Source organism: Lutzomyia longipalpis, chromosome 1, assembly GCF_024334085.1.
Source record: "Lutzomyia longipalpis isolate SR_M1_2022 chromosome 1, ASM2433408v1".
Lineage (NCBI taxonomy): Eukaryota > Metazoa > Arthropoda > Insecta > Diptera > Psychodidae > Lutzomyia > Lutzomyia longipalpis.
The window spans coordinates 5,044,494-5,061,623 of NC_074707.1; the positions used below are offsets into that span (position 1 = coordinate 5,044,494).

The window sequence follows — 17,130 nt, forward strand, 5'->3', positions numbered from 1 at the left end:
AAGACTTAATTAATCAATTTATCATTTCTTTTATTTTTCGGACAAGTGTGAAGGAGCTTTTTCAGGGGGAGGAGAGAGTGTGTTGAAGGAGATCGATTAATTGAGCTTTTTTCTTTGGCGCTTTTCAGTCGACGGAGGATTCAATCGGAAGGCGTGTTTCTGGGATTTTGCCCGACATTTGGATCGTCTCGATGCCGTGCTGATGACGCGCATCAACAATTGCAACATCAACGGCATCAGTGCTGTGGTTGAGCGCAAACAGCACGGGCAGGTGTACCCGCAAATTGGGCACTTTTTCTGCAACATCCCCGAACGCAAGAACGCCCTGAGTCCCGATGGTGATAAAGATCGCGATCCCCTTCTCATTGATCTCAACGAGAAGGGTCATCAGCTCGTGGCGAATCTCCGTGGGATCAACTTGAAGCCACAAATGTGCTACAGGGATGTGGAACCAATCAATTTGTACCACAAAGTTGGACATGGGACTCTCGATATGTATGTGATAAGCCCGTCACGTGATGCCAAAGAGGTGAAGGAGTTCCTGCACAAATGGGCAGCTGGTGATTCGAGTCTCTTCATGTCACGCGATGCCAAAGAATTCAGCTTCCCGATACAGAATCTCGTGTCCATTTGTGCCCTACTCGTGTGGCAGCCGGCAAACCCCGAGGACACCATTACGCGTATCCTCTTCCCCGGAAGTACTCCTGACTACAAAATCATCGAAGGTCTCGATAAGATTAGGAATTTGGAATTTATGAAGCATCCCGTGTGCAGTGGGAAGTCCATTGCTCCCAGCTTGGTGCAATCGGCGTATGCAAAGAAGGCCCTTCGTGCTGCTCCGCCGCCTATTGATAATGCAAAACTCCTCCAGGAAGCTATCCTGAAGGTTCCATCGAAAGTGCCATCGGAACGAGACAATCGTGTCCTGGATAATAAACTCAAATCAGCCCAGGCGGACAATAAGATCAAGGAAAGCAAGCTCAATGGGCAAATGGAGAGCTCCACTGAAGACCTCAAGATTGACAAGCAAGCCAAGGCAGCTCCCAAAGCTTCCACCGCCAAGACAGTCAAACCCAAACTTGCGGAGAAGAAGAGTGATGCCGATGCAAAGTCAGACGATGAACGAAAAGACACTGAAGTGCCCAAGAGTGTTGAGGATGAGAAGAAAGCCGATGAGATGACTGAGACGGAATCCAGCAAGGATACAGACGGTGAAACCAAGTCCAAGCCCAAAGTTGAGGCCAAAGCCAAGGCAAAGGTTGATGCAAAAGCCCCCATAAAATCCCGAATTGATTCACGACCACCCAAATCAATGGCGAAGAAGGATGAAAAGAGGGATTCCTCCACGACAAAATCCTCCCCAACATCAACCCCCAAGAAAACTTCTGCCGACGCAAAGATGGTCAATGGAACGGCAACAAAGGTGGAGGCAAAAGCTAAAGCAGCTCCACGTCCAATGCGCTCAAGCCCAGGAAGTACACCAGCAAAGAGCACCAAAGAAGCCAATAATCGCAAAGTGCTCGAATCGAAGCAGAAGACAGCAGCTCCAGCTAAAGCCCCTGCGAAGCCATCTGAGAAGAAGGAACAACCTGTGAAGGTTGAGCGCAAGCCCATCTCTCGTCGCCCCAAAGGGGAATCTCCACCACGAAGAGTTGGCCCCGGGAGCCCCATAAAATCCCGCATTATGGGCAAAGTGGACAGAGATTCAAAGCTGCGGAAGGCAAAGATTGACAAGGGTGGCACCACAGATTCCAGCCTTGTCTCAACCCCTAGTGCCGATGATGCCGGCAGGAAGGTTCCAACGGAAGAAGCGGTCGTGGATCCGGAAAAGCAGAGAGAATTGGATGAGCTGAAGGAAGAACAGGAAGCAGTTCGTGAAATTGAAGCTGTCTTCAAGCGTGATCAAGAGAATGCCCGACAGAAGCAACTCCTAGCTGAGCATCGTGATCTTGCCGCAGACATCTCCAAGCAAGACAGCACAACGGAAGCTGAAGAAGAGGAAGAGTATCTGATCATTGAGAAGGAAGAAGTTGAGCAGTACACTGAAGATTCAATTAATGAACCCGAAAGTAGCATGACAAAGGAGGAGGAGATTCAGAAGTACCAACGAGATTCCGAAGAGTCTGAGAAGAAGCGCAAAGCTAGTCAGGAGATTGCCGAAGAGAAGGAGGAGGTTGAGGAAGAGGAAAAGGCAGATGAGGATAAACCAAAAGTTGTGCAGATAATCGAAGGTGCAGCAACGATTGAAATTGATGATGCTACACAAGAAAAAGATGCGGAAATGGTTGAGAAACTCGGTGAGGAAGTTCAGGAAATTATTTCATCAGCAAAGGAAATTGCCAAGGCGGCAAAGGAGGGGGAACTTGCACCAAAAACCGAAGAAATGTCCACACCAAGTCCCGAAGATAAGTTGAGCAGCACAAAGAAGACAACCGAGACAAAGGATGACGGGGATATTGAGGTAGAACAAGCAGGTGGAACGGGGAAAGATGTGGCTGAGCAGAATCTCCCGGAAAGTCAGCCAGATGAGAAGATTTCAGCAACAATTGAAAGCGGAGCTACAACTGCACCCACTTTGCCTGAAGATGAGCGTATCCCGCTCGATGAGATCAAGGAGGATCTCATAATTGAGGAAAAGTACGTGAAGGAGGAAACAAAGGAAACGGATATGCCTGAGAGTGCTACAGCAGTGGCCGCAGCACCCACTGTTGCCGCCGCTTCACCACCAAAAATGTCTGAACCGCTGGTGGAGCGTGTTGTGCCCGGAAGAATGCAATTCTCCGCACAACAGACCCCACTGAGGGACATCATTAAGACACCCGATGAGGTGGCTGACTTGCCAGTGCATGAGGAAGTGGATTACGTGTCGTACGATACCGTTTCTGCGCCTGAGAGTAAAGATGCTGTGATTGCTGATGCAAAGAGCAAAGTTGAGACTGAAGTAGATAGGAAAGAACAAGATAAGATTAAGGACAAGGAGGAATCAAAGACTGTAACCGAAGTGACCGCAAAGCCTCAGGTAGAAGAGACAGCAAAGGAGGACGTTGAGGTGGAGAAGGCTCCATCACCGCCAGGAGTTAAGGATCTCGTTGAAGAAGTTAAGGATCTCACAAAGGATATACAGGAAACCCTTACAAAGGCAGCTGAAACCAAAGTTGAGGAAGTCAAAGAGGAAATTAAGGAAGTTGAAGATAAAATTGATGCTGAAGTTGATAACGTTGAAGAGAAAATTGCCGAAGTGAAAGAAGAAGTTGAGGAAGAAGTCAAAAAGACCGAAGAAGCTGTTCAGGAGAAGGTGGATGAAGCCACAAAGGCAGCTGAGGATGCAGCAGAGAAAGCTTCAGAGAAACTCGAAGATGTTGGCAAAGAAATTGATGATAAATTCAAGGAAACAGCAGCAAAGGTTGATTCAAAGATCACAGAACTCACACAAGATGTCAAGGAAGCTGCTGAAGAGGCCAAGAGTGGAATTTCATCATTCCTCGGTGGAATTACAGACACAATAAAGTCTGTTGTGGACAAAGTCGAAGATTTGGGCAAGAAAACACCAAGCCCAGATGAGAAGCTCCAAGAAATTGCAAAGGAAGCCGAAGCTGCAGTTGAGAAAATACCTCAAATTCCTTCGTATGAAATTAAAGGTTTCACAACGGAACTCCGAGAGACTCACATAACAACCCTAGATTCCCCCGTAAAGGAACCCGAGAGGCTCATTGGTGCTGATGTGAAAATTATGGAACAACTTCCAGAACATGCTGATGAGGATAGAGAAGCTTCACCACCCCGTGGCACGATGTCCTCCTTCCAAATTGAAGACATCAAGTACACAGCATTCGAACGTGAGGATTCCAATCTCAATGACATCAAGGAGGAAGATGAGGAGGAAAGGGATTCACCTCCAAGGAAAACACCCGAAATTAAAGACGCAGCAATTCCCACAATTGTTGCAGATAAAGAACCAGAAGCTCCCAAATCATCCCCCGAAGAGAAGGAAGCCAAAGAGATCGCAGAGCACACAGATACTGCAAAATCTCCCGAACTTAAGGAGCCCAAGAGATCAATTTCACCACGAACTCCCGAAGAAGTTGCCAAGATTGTGGCAAATGTTGCTGAAGTACTCAAATCTGACAAAGATCTCGAAGAAATCATCCCTGATTTTGATCCAGAAGAACTCGAGAGGAAGCTTTCACGTGAAAGTGCCCGCAGTGACACTGAAGCAACAACAGTTCAGAGAATGTTGGTTACAGCCAGCAGTGAAGATGGTGGCGAGGAAACTGAAATATGCCCACAGGGTACCATTATCTTCACACCCGAAGTTGTCTCTGGGAAAGCATCTCCAGATGTTGCAAAAGACATCAAGGACGACGTAAAAGCAGCGGAAGTAAAAACAGAAGCTCCTGTTGAGGAAAAGCACGACTTGAGCTTGGATATGGATTCCCAAAAATCATCTTCAACAAGCATTAAATCCATTCCGAGTGAATCAAAGCCTGAATCTGGAAAATCAACGCCAGAAATTAAGACATCTCCAATTTCCATTGAAGAAAAGGACAAGCACGAGCTTTCGGAGAAAGTTCAGCAAAAGGCAGAGGGTGAGATTGAAGGGAAGGACGCCAAAGCACCCGCATCACCTGCAAAAGATGCTGCAGAAGAAGCTAAATTAGCTGAAGCAGGTGAATCTCGCCGTGAATCAGCCCTGAGTATTCAGAGTGAGAAGGATTTGACAAAGGATGAAACATCATTGAGTGCAAAGGATTCATCGAGACCACAATCAGCTGCTAGTCACACAAGCGTCAAATCCGTGGAGGAAATTGAAAAGGATCACGAGCAACCACAAGAGAAGGTTGAAGAAGTTAAAATTGAAGCACAAGGAGAGAAATCACCTCCAAAAGATGAAAAGGATATTTCTCGTCCTGAATCTGTTGCTTCGAAGGATTTAGCACCTTCTAAAGAACCTTCTCGTCCTGAATCTGCCGCTGATCCTGCAAAAGAATCTTCACGGCCAGCTTCAGTTGTCAGTGAGAAAGATGAGAAAGAAGCAGCACAAACAGCCTCAAAGGAACCTTCTCGTCCTGAATCTGCAACAGAGCTGCCAAAAGAATCTTCACGACCAGCTTCAGTTGTCAGTGAGAAAGATGAGAAAGAAGCAGCACAAACAGCCTCAAAGGAACCTTCTCGTCCTGAATCTGTCACAGAGCTGCCGAAAGAATCTTCACGGCCAGCTTCAGTTGTCAGTGAGAAAGATGACAAAGAAGCAGCAGCTTCCAAGGAACCTTCTCGTCCTGAATCAGTTGCTAGTGAAAAGAAAGAAGAAACTAAAGCACCAACTCCTTCACCAACACCACCAAAAGAAGCATCACGACCTGAATCTGTTGCAAAGGAAGAAGCAGACACCAAAGTTTCCGCTTCTAAAGAGCCATCAAGACCAGAATCAGTAGCAAGTGACAATGGTAAATCCCTTCCAGATGAATCAAAATCTCCACCTAAGGAAGCTTCAAGGCCCGAATCTGTAGCTAGTCATGTTAGTGATAAGATTTCTGATGAAAAAGTCGACAAAGAAGACTCCAAACCAGCATCCAAAGAAGCCTCAAGACCAGAATCAGCTGCTGGAGACAAAGAAGAAGTCAAAGTTGAAACAGACCTAAAAGTATCAGCCTCAAAGGAGCCATCGAGACCAGAGTCGGCAGCTAGTCATAAATCTGATAAACAGGAAGAAGCCAAAGAATCATCACGTCCTGAATCAGCTGCTAAGGAATCTCCAAAACCAAAATCACCTGAAAAAGATGCTGATAAACTTGATGCTTCTCGTGCAATCTCTCGTCCTGAATCAGTTGCTAGTCATGTGAGTGAAAAAGATGCCATTGCGAAGACTGAAGAGGAACTTAAAGTATCTTCCAAGGAGGCTTCTCGGCCAGAATCAGTTGCAAGTGAGAAAGGAACAAGCCCAAAAATTGATGATGCATCTAAAATTTCATCCAAGGAAGCTTCAAGACCCGAATCAGCTGCAAGTGCAAAAGAGGAAGCACTTAAAATTGATGGGGAATTAAAAGAGCCTTCCAAAGAACCATCAAGAGAAACTTCAAGGCCAGAATCTGCCACTAGTGCAAAAGAAGAAGCACTTAAAACTGAGGAAGAATTAAAAGAGCCTTCCAAAGAACCATCAAGAGAAGCTTCAAGGCCAGAATCTGCCACCAGTGCAAAAGAGGAAGCACTCAAAACTGAAGGAGAATTAAAAGAACCTTCAAAAGGTTCATCCAAAGAACCATCTAGACCAGAATCTGCTGCAAGTGCTAAAGGAGAAACTCCTAAAATTGATGGGGAATTAAAAGAACCATCAAAGGAAGCCTCCAAGAAGCCATCTCGACCAGAATCTGCTGCTAGTGCCAAGGAAGAAGCTTTACAGGAAAAGAAAATTTCCAAAGAATCAACTCCAGAACCTGCTGCGAAAGATGAAGCCCCTAAAACCGATGATGAAGTCAAAGAACAAAGCAAGGGGCCATCTAAAGAAAGCTCAAGACCTGAATCCGCAGCAAGTGCTAAAGAAGAAGCTCCTAAAGTCGATGATAAAGCACCTTCAAAAGGATCACCTACAGATGCTTCTCGGCCGGAGTCTGTTGCAAGTGGGAAAGATGTTCAAATCGATGGTGATGTTAAGGAGACTTCCAAGGAGGCTTCTAGGCCAGAATCCGCGGCCAGTGTAAAAGACGACAAAGAAATCATCACAAAGGCAGATTCACCTGCTGCACCAGGTGAAAGCAAAGCACCTTCAAAGGAACCATCAAGACCAGAATCAGCTGCTAGTGCTGGTGCAAAATCGGAAAGTCCTAAAGCTGAAGAAGATCAAAAAGTTCCATCAAAAGAACCTTCAAGACCTGCATCTGTTGTGAGTGATAAAGATGATACAAAAGTTCCATCAAAGGAACAATCAAGACCTAATTCTTCTGCGGAGAAGGAAGAAATTGCAAAGGCAAAGGGAGAAGCCAAAGTCCCATCAAAAGAGGCGTCTAGACCAGAATCTGCTGCTAGTGCTAAAGATGTTCCTGACAAAGTCGATGAAGACGTAAAGAGTCCCCCTAAGGAAGGAGCTTCAAGGCCAGAATCCGTTGCTAGTCATGTGAGTGATAAAGGTGAGGAATTAAAGGTAAAAGAACCATCACGACCTGCATCAGCTGCCAGTGACAAAGACAAGGAAGCACCAAAAGATACATCCAGACCAGCTTCAGTTGCCAGTCATATTAGTGAGAAAGACGCTAAAGATGATGCCAAAGAAGACAAGAAAGATGCATCACGCCCTGAATCAAGAATGAGTGAGAAACATGCACAAGATGCGGAGCAGAAAGCACCTTCCGGAAAGGTTTCCCCTGAAAAAGACAAACTCGAAGAAACAAAATCACCACCTAAAGAATTATCTCGTCCAGAATCTCAGGGAAGTGTGAAAGAAGCTGAAACCGGCCATGAATCTAAAGAAAAAACTCCAGAACCAAAGCCACCATCAAAGGAATCATCTCGTCCAGAATCAGCCATTGGCAAAGAGGAAGATGGCAAGAAGTCCGTAGAAGACTCCAAGGCTGCATCAAAGGAAACATCCAGACCTGAATCAGCTGCAAGTGAGAAGGGAGAAGTTAAATCATCAGAAATCACCAAAAGTCCAGAAGAAAAACTTTTGGATCCATCAAAAACACCTGAACCACAGAAATCATCAGAACTATCCAAAGCACAAGAGAAATCACCACGTCCAGAATCCGCCGCTAGTGGTAAAGATGATGAAGAACTGAAGCCATCCTCAAAGGAGACATCTCCACGTCCACAGTCAGTTGCTTCCGTGAAAGATGAAAAGCCACAGGAAAAATCTCAGGAAATCAGAGACTCATCGCGTCCAGTATCCGCTGCAAGTCACGCAAGTGATACAAAAGATCAAGGTGTCAAAGCAGAATTCAAGGAAACATCGCGTCCAGCATCATCTGCTAGTCATGTTGATGAGATGGGAAAGAAAACTCCAAGTCCAGAAGTACAGAAAGAGAGTTCACGTCCGGAATCTCAGCAGAGCCACGTGAGTGAGGTAGATTCCACAAAAATATCTCCGGAAGTTACCAAAGTCCTTCCACCACCAACACCTGCCCCGAAGAAAATGGAAACATCACGACCGGGATCATCTCTCAGTGATGCGGATGAAAAGTATCCGAGGGAGATGTCGGTTTCACCACGTCCTGACTCCGTGGCAAGTCAAGCTAGTGATAAATCCCCGAGTCATCAGATACGCTCACGATCATCATCCGTTGCCAGTGATCGTGATGAAGATGAGAAGGCTCTCCTGAAGGAAATTCGCTCAAAATCTGTCTCCTCCATCATGGTAACAAGTATGTACGGACCTGGATGCGATTCCCGACCACTCTCGGCCCTGGATGAGGTGGTTGAGTACACCAAAGATGATGCTGAAGCTCTGTCAAAAGTAATCAATGAACAACGCCCACAGAGTGGTTGTGATTCCTTCACAGAAAAAGAAATTCCAGATCAGAAATTCTCAGATCCCCTGGACATGGAGAGGAAGATGTCAATTTCACCGGAAAATGAAGTTTGTGCCGGGAAATTATCTCCAGAACTCAGTACAAGTGGAAAATCATCCCCACTATCGTCATCCGATAAGAAATCCGAAGAGAAATCCGTTGTTGATAAGCTTGCGGAGAGTTTCAAAGCTGAAATTCAGGGAATTTCCTCTCAAGTGGAAAAAGTAGCTGAAATAGTTACGGAGAAAATTGTTGAGACAGTTGATGATGTCACGGAGAAGGTGGAGAAAATATCTGAGAAGGTGGAAAGTAAAGTTTCCGAAAAGATTGAAACAACAAAGGTTGAAATTACTGCTACAAGTTCAACAAAGGACTTCCCGGAAGATCTCAAGCTGAAAGATGCAAAAACAACTGGGGATGAAAAGAAAGATTCAACGGAGACAAAGACACCTCCAACTGCACCTGTTAGCCCAGGTGTTAAGGCTACCCCATCAACGGAAGCTTCAGCAATGTCCACACCAAAGGATGTTTCGGGGAAATCCAGCCCTGGTGCATCAGGTGTAACGAGTTCTGAAAGTGTTTCCAAGTCCATTGCAACATCCTATGGTCTGGGTTCTGCTGGTGAGGCATCAGAAGATTCCCCACAACCAACAACGCCATTCCCAAAAATCAGTCCCAGCACGGAGGAAATTGTAACCACAACAGTTACAACAACCAGCACAGTTGTGTCCGAATCTAAGGTGACAGAAGAGAAGGAGAGCCACAGCAGTGGATCAACAACAATCACAAAGACAGAAGTAGTTACAACTGAGAAGCCCGGAGACGCCAAAGTTGAGAGTCAGAAGAAAGTCGAAGAGTTGCCTTCAGCAATTCATGGTGAGGATAAACTTGTGAGTGATGAAGAAGTTGGTAGTTCCCCACTGAGTGCAGCCAGTAAATTCACCTATGACTACGACCTTCAGAGATCAAGCTCTGGTGTGAGCAAACGTTCGGAATTCGACTTGGACGAGAGCCAAGACGACATTCCACCTCAGTACGGAAGTGAGGAAGTTAAATCCGCCATTCCCATTTCAGCCACATATCGGCCAGATCCCATGAGTGCCTCCATCTATGGAGCACTCCCAGATGAACCTGCAGAAACCATAATTACAACCACCAAGATAAGCCTTGAATCTCTGGAGAGTAAGAAGAGTATCGATCACAAATTCCTCGATGAGGCTGATTTGGACTTTGAGAAGGCATTGGAAGATACCCGCCAGGCTCGTGGGCCTGAAGTTGTGTCCAGCATTACGTCAAAGTATGAGTTCTCACCGTCAAAGCAGCAATCAACAATTGTTCAAGAGGAAACCACCTTCCACCTTGAAGACGTTCAGAAGACAACAAAACACACAGAAACAACCCATTCAGCCACAACATCTCAAACAACGACAACAACCACAACAACTGCTGCAGCGCAAAAGGAGAAGGATGACCTGCTGGCATCGTGGGGCAAGCCCCTGGGACTCCCATCACCTGCACCAATGGCGGCAGAGAATGAGATTAAGACTACACCAAAGAAGGAGAGGAAGCTCATCATAAGCAAGACAAAGATGAACAACGAAAAGAATCTGCGAAAGCGCTCAGAATCACCGATTAAGGCGAAGAAGAACACAAGTCCCATTTACATTGATCTCACTTATGTGCCGCACCATGGGAATTCCTACTACTCCCACGTGGAATTCTTTAAGCGTGTCCGGGCGCGCTACTACGTCTTCTCCGGCACAGAACCCAGCCGTGATGTCTACAATGCTCTCCTCGAGGCGAAGCAAACGTGGGAGAATAAAGACTTGGGTAAGTTTTTTTTTTTAATTCTTTTGTGCTTTTAGGGTTCGTTTTGGTTTACGCAAGGGGATGGTATAACCTCTTTTTCTGTGAAGAAAAGTCACTTTTTTTGTTGACCAAAATGTATGAGGAATTCTCGAATCTCGATCAATCTCGACCGATTCCCGAGAAACACTAACTTTTTTTATATTAATAATGTCATTTCGATGATGAGATAGGCATAGGGATCAATCGAGAGCTAATTAAATGTACTTTCGATTGCAAGTGGAATTGTGCAAATTGATCCCTTCTTTTGATCGGAAGAACCTGCTGCCTCACGAAAAGTACTGATTTCTCGGGGTTAGGCATCCCCATTGGTTTACGCGATAAATTAAACTTCTATATCCGATCTGTCATTTTTGCCGCCAAATCCGTCGTTTTTCCCCATATTCACTTTTTCACCACTCAAATTCACCATCGTTTTTATACTGTTTCAAGTACGCGCCAAATTCAAATATTATTTTTTTCATAAGTTTCCGGAATACTTCCAATAGCTATAAAATTGATGATCAGCAATTTTTTTGGCTATTGGAAGTCGATTTTTAGCTTTAAAAAATAACAGTAGCAAATTAGCGCCATCTTTGAGGAAATAAAATGCCAAACTAGCGTCATCTATGGGGAAAATTCATTGATGGGGGTTTTAACAGAGAAATTAACGTACCTTTTGCAGAAGTCACCATCATTCCCACGTACGATACAGATGTTCTCGGATATTGGGTGTCTGAGAATGAGGATCTCCTTGCAAAGTACCATATCGACCTGTCGCCATCAGCATCGCGCTGCACAATCAATCTGCAAGATCACGAGACCTCGTGTTCGGCCTATCGCCTGGAATTCTAGGCTACGGGGATGTTTGTAGCCTTTTCCCCACGGATTGATTCAAAAAACTCCGAAACGTGAAGCGCGTCAGCCATGAAAGGAAGGCAGCAGAAAATTAATTTTTAAAATTTTCTTTTTGCAATTTTTCATTAAAAAAAATTGGCAAACATGCAGTGTTAAGAATAACAGATAAAAGACAGTTAGAAGGAAATTTATATATAATACATAATTGGATATTAACCGTTAAGAATTTATTTTCAAAGAAAGAGAAAAAAATCTTCTGAAGAAATTTTCCAAAGGAGAAAAGTCAGACACTATAAATTAAATGTGCCTCAAATAAATTAATTTAAAAAAAAAGTTTTCTTTGTTATTCAATAAAAAAAATATATTCTCAATGGAATGATTAAAAAAAGTGAAAGATATCAAAAGAAAATTTTATTGGTCTTTTTCGTAATGATGAAAAATCAAAAGAAAAACTTTGTTGAAAATATTTTTTTCATTCTCACAGAGAAAAGTTTTTAAACAGAGGAAGAAATAAAGAATTATATCCATGTTGAAAATGCTACAAAAACAAAATAAAAGAGAAAAGATGGAAGATCATCGAGAGAGAGAGAGACATCAATTAGCTTGCTAAACAAATCAGAAAGAGCTTATTTAAAAAAAAAGACATTTTAAATGAAAATGAAAAATAATTAATCTTTAATATTTTATGCCAAAGAGAGAAAGGATTCTTTTAAAATTAAAAAAAATCCACACATTCACTGCAATTTTTAAACAATTATATATAATCTGTGAGTTCTCAAGTTAAAATAACGAGACACATCGTTGTAAGAGGGATGTGTGGGTGTCTTAAGGGTGTGTTAAATAATCCCCCAAAAAAAGAAAGAAAATTGTTAAAAAAAAAAAAAAGTAAAAGTAAAACAACCAAAGAAAAAAAACTTAAAGCTGAAGACAACACTCACACCACTAATTATTATCAAATTTGATGTTATAGAACTTAGATGAAATATTCAAAACTTTTCAGAGAGCTAAAGAAAAAAACAAACAAGTTATATTAATTAATAAAAAAACTAAAGAAATTTCATAGAAAGAGAAAAAAGCGAAAGGTATTCAAAGAAAGAAAAAAAAACTGAGAATGAGTCAAAGAAAATCGAAACAGCAAGTCAGTACCTATTATATAGTTATTAAAGAAAAAAAAGAAAATAAACTATATAAAAAAACAATTTAATAGAAATTTAATATTAAACAAAAAAATCTTTCCTCCATTTCAATAGAATGAGATTGATACGTAGCGAGAAAAAAAGACAATTCTAATTAAAAAAAAATAATAAAACATTTTTTGCCAAAGACAACCCAAATAGGATGTTCTTTACAGAAAGAAAAATAAATAAATAAAAAATAAAATTAAGCACCAAAGTTGCAACACCCAAAATCACTCATAAAATTCACACAAAACACAATTTGAGAAAAGAATTAAAAATAGAAAAGAAATTGAGAAAGAAAAAAAATCTATTGATGTTATTAGAGAAAAATTTTAAAAATTTAATAAAAAATTGGAAAAATTATATATTTGAACAAAAAATGAATTTAAAATTCAAAAATTTAGTAAAACAAAAATCTTTCTCAATGAAAAATACCAAAAATTCTAGCAAGAAATTCTCATCAATTTAAAAAAAAACATCATTCAAAGAAAAATCATCAATTTCATCAAACTATTAGAAAAAAAATCATTGCGACCAAAGAAAAAATTATTGTTGTTGTTCATCAGAAATGTATCAAGAAAATATATTAAACAAAGAAAAAACTATATAGTGATGAAAAGATATTAAAGTTTCTTATAATCGTCTACACATTTATCACTGAATTTCATGAAGAATGGACGAAAGTGGAGGCAATTTATTGAGCATGTCACATTTTCTTTTAATTTTTGAAACTTAAAAATTAAAAAAAAAAAAACTTCCAACCTCTGCTAAAAATTTTTGCATTTTATTGGCAACCTCTACTTCACTTTAATACAAAGAAAACTCTTACAAAGAAAAGTCCTAAATTGTATACCAAAGAAGTAATCACCGTAGACGATTTTTCAATAAAAAAAATATCTCTGAACCTCTAGCGATAGAGTTTAATAGGAAAAACTAAATAAAAAAACAAACAATTGTGAAGTGAAACACAATTCAAAGCGTGCAATGTGATACATTAAAAAAAGAAAAAAAAATTGAAAAATGAACCTGAATTGAAGAGAAAATAAATTTTTAAAAAAGAAAAATAAATACTCTAGAAAGCATTAACAAATTTTAACATTATTACTTTTTTTTATTTTTAAAAAATAATTGATCTTTTGATAAATATTTGATGAGGTAGAATATTTATTTTTCAAAAATAACTTTAAATAAACTTTCCAAACAAACATCAAGTGAAAGCTTTCCAAAATTAGCAAATATCTGACAATTTTTTAGACCACAGAGCTTTCGCTTTAGAAGCCAAAAAAAAACGCAAGAAAAGCTTTTGATTTTCAAAATCACGATAGATATGCTTTTTTAAAAGGAAAAAATAACGACGAATGAGAAGAATGTGTTAGGAATATTGAGTGAGAAAAAAATTAATAAATCGATAGAAGCACGATTTTATAGTCTTTTTCTAACAAAAAAAAACCAACAAATATACCTTATAAATAGATCAAGGAAGCAAATATTAAATAACAAAAAAATTCAGAATGAAAAATATATCAATTTGTCTATTAATTGCAATTTTTATGCGACAAAAATACATTTTAGCAAAGAGAAAGAAAATGCATTAAATAACCATGGAATAGTCTGATAGACGTTATTATATTATAAATTAACCTTGTATTCCTTAAATGCTCCTAAAAAGAATAGGAATTACCTTTATTTCAATAGATGAATTTTCATATTTTTCCTTAATGAAATTGTCAAAGAAAAGACGTTTAGTTAAAGAATGTTTTCGGCTTGAAACAGTGACTGGATTCTGATATGAAACGTAAATGTGTTAGGCTAGGAATTTTTTTAATTGAATTGTTAAATTGACGAAAATGAAGCTAAAGAAGAGATTCTGGCTGAGAAAGGTTCTCTGAGACCATCTGGAGAATAAATACACTACCCTCAAAAAGTTTCCGAAAAAACAAGAATGGAATATTTTTCAAGGTAAATTTCAAATGGCTATATCTCCGGTTATGGTCAACCGATTTTCAAAATTTTGCCAGTTTTGGAAATGTGAAAAATGTACTTTTCCAAATCTGGTAAATTTTTGAAAATCGGTTAACTAAAGCCGGAGATATAGACACTTGAAATTTACCTTCAGAAATACCCCATTTTTGCTTGCCCGGAAACTTTTTGCGGGTAGTGTATATTGTTATAAAAAATAAGTCTGAACAATTAAGTTTCCTACGGACGTGAAAGGGTTAAAATTTGCTATTTCTTTTGATAAATTCTCCTCACTCACTCACAGTTCACAAAAGAATAGTTAAATTCTTATCATGAATTTCAAAGGTTCTCAAGAAAAATTTTCTATCTCAATTTCTTAACCTTAAATTTATTCTATAACAAATTTTTCTTAAAAATCAATAAAAACTAAAAGGTAATTTCTATTTTTTTGAGCATTTAAAACCTATAGAGAGCGATACTGGAATGTGAGACATATTATTAAAAAAAATGGAAGTGACAAATAATTAATTTTATTACAGATGAAATAATAATGAAAAAAAAACTCTAGTGAGAGAAACTAATAAAAAAAATATGAAAAGAAATATAAAAATAAATTATATAGGAAGTGTGTGCAGCAGCATTGCAGGAAGTTGATTTTTTTTAAAGAAAATAGAATTTAGTTGATTTTTTAGTTTTTCCTTCCAGATTTATTAATATTTTTCATTCTTTTTTACAATAAATCCTTTCATAGAATTTTCCTAATTTTTTTTATTAGAAATGAAAAAAATGGTGGTTTGTGAATGATATAAAATATCGATTATAGCGCACTAAGGCCTAGTGAGTGGAATAAGAATAAAAAATATTGATGGCAAATTTAATTATAACTCTTTGTGCAATTTGTGAGATTTTTCTTTTAATTTTCTGGTGGAAAACTCTTAAAAATTTCCACGTGGTGGAAGTTACTCGTTTTTGCTTTTTTGACAAGAAATCAATTTATTTAATAAATACTTTTAAGTATCTTTGTGAATAATATTCTGTGTGCTTTGTGTTGAAGATGGAAGGGGAAAGCATTTGAACTTTGGAATTTTCTCAAACTGTCAAAGAATCTTCAAACGGAGGCCATTTATCATTGAGAAAAGGTAGAAAATCCGGTGTAAAAGAAAAATTACCATCTTGTGATGAATTTCTGAACGTTCTAAAGCTTCATGGGGGCAGTTTGAGAAAGTTCTGAGGAGAAAAATCATTTATTTGGTGGGAAAAGTGGTGAAAGGATAAGGAAAATTTGCGAGGGTGTGGAAGGGTGGGGCTTGAGGGGATCTCTGATAATCACGCACAAAAGACGCACAATTCAAATGCTTAACTCTTCCCTCTTCATCGCAGGCAAATTCTTTGATTTTTCTTAAGATTTTTCTCTATGAATTAATCAAATATAGAATTTATATTAAACTATAAAACTTTCCTTGCAACATTTTTTCTCCAATTTTCTTCTCAATTCTTTCAATGGTTTTGATTAAAAATTAATTTGTTTGAATATTTAATTCGGGAAAGGCGACGAATGAAAATTAGTAGAGTAAGTTTGGTGCTAAATGAGAAATGCCTTTGATATGGAATTTATTTTTAAAAAAATAATAGAAAACCACAATTTTAGACAAGGAAGAAATAAAACAGGAAAAGTGTTTTCAAAATCCCTTCCTATGTGACCCATTAGCTGGCACAAGTATGTTATTGTGGTTGAATAAAATGAAGAAAGTAACCTAAAGCTAAAAAATCTTTTAAGTTTGATTAAATAAATCAAAAAGATTTTTTTTACCTTTAGGTTCTTTTGAATTTTATCAACCATTTTATTTCAAATTTTTACAATTCAAATCAAGGGGCTTACAACTGTTAAAAGCATAATACTAATTCCCGCTGATTTTGCAAAAAAAAATATGAATATAATGTATTGAGAAATTATTATAAAAAAATATCTTCACACACTTTTCTTTAATAAATGAGCATCCAAAAAAAATTAAAACAAATATTAAAGACACAAAGCACAAAAATTTAAAAGTTGTACGCCCCTTGAGAGAATTATTTTCTTCGTAATTATCTTTAGAATTTTCATCTTTCTAGTATCACCAAAATTCTTCTTAGGAACTCCCTTTAGCATTTAATATGATTAAAGTGATGCAGAGATGGCAAAAAGATGGATTAAAAGGTAGCAAAAGCATTAAAAAACGCAAAATGTTCTTATTTCAATTTTTTTGTTGCTTTTAGCTCCGTCTGTCCAGCAGAATAAAATAAGAATTTTAGACAAAAAAAAGCTTTTAAAGCGCCAAACATTTAAAATCCATTTAGTTTTTTTCTTCCAAAATAAAAGACGTGGGAGGAAGTTAAGGGTGAATAAAAAAACGGAACATTTTATCATTCAACTCATTAAGTAGCAAGAAAAAAGGAAGAGAAAAGAAGCGCATAAACACATTAAAAACTATAAATCGGGAAGAAGAGAGCAAAGAAGAAAAAGGAAGTTGAAGAGAACAAAGTATTTTGCTGGAATCACATCGCATCGCATTAAAATCACACAAAGCAAAAAATTAAGCTTTTTCTCTTGAAAAACAAATAAAAAATTAACAAAAAAAAACAAAGAAAAAATCAACAACATGAATATTTGCTTCTCTAGTCATTTAATGTGAAAAAAAAAACCAAGAGATGAAACAAAAATCTGGTCCCTTTTGTGCTTAAATATTAATTCATATTAAAAGTGAAAAAATATAAAGAAAAATTATATAATCTAAATAATAAATTATTATTAT

General features: G+C 38.7%; 4 protein-coding genes across 4 annotated transcripts in view; 2 read left to right on the forward strand and 2 right to left on the reverse strand.

The window, feature by feature from the left end:
* The window catches only part of LOC129786639 (microtubule-associated protein futsch), a 72,435-nt gene extending 55,357 nt beyond the window's left edge, over window positions 1–17,078 (forward strand). The window contains exons 6-7 of the mRNA XM_055821763.1: window positions 129–10,328; window positions 11,029–17,078. Coding sequence (XP_055677738.1) covers window positions 129–10,328; window positions 11,029–11,198 — 10,370 coding nt within the window. The 3' untranslated portion in view covers window positions 11,199–17,078. The remainder of the gene's footprint in view (window positions 1–128; window positions 10,329–11,028) is intronic.
* The window catches only part of LOC129786719 (glutamate-rich protein 2), an 871,459-nt gene that overhangs the window by 198,542 nt on the left and 655,787 nt on the right, over window positions 1–17,130 (reverse strand). The window lies entirely within an intron of this gene.
* Window positions 1–17,130, reverse strand: part of LOC129786663 (nuclear cap-binding protein subunit 1-like) — a 303,879-nt gene that overhangs the window by 198,542 nt on the left and 88,207 nt on the right. The window lies entirely within an intron of this gene.
* The window catches only part of LOC129786648 (mucin-2-like), a 247,544-nt gene that overhangs the window by 198,542 nt on the left and 31,872 nt on the right, over window positions 1–17,130 (forward strand). The gene's annotated exons all lie outside the window — the stretch shown is intronic.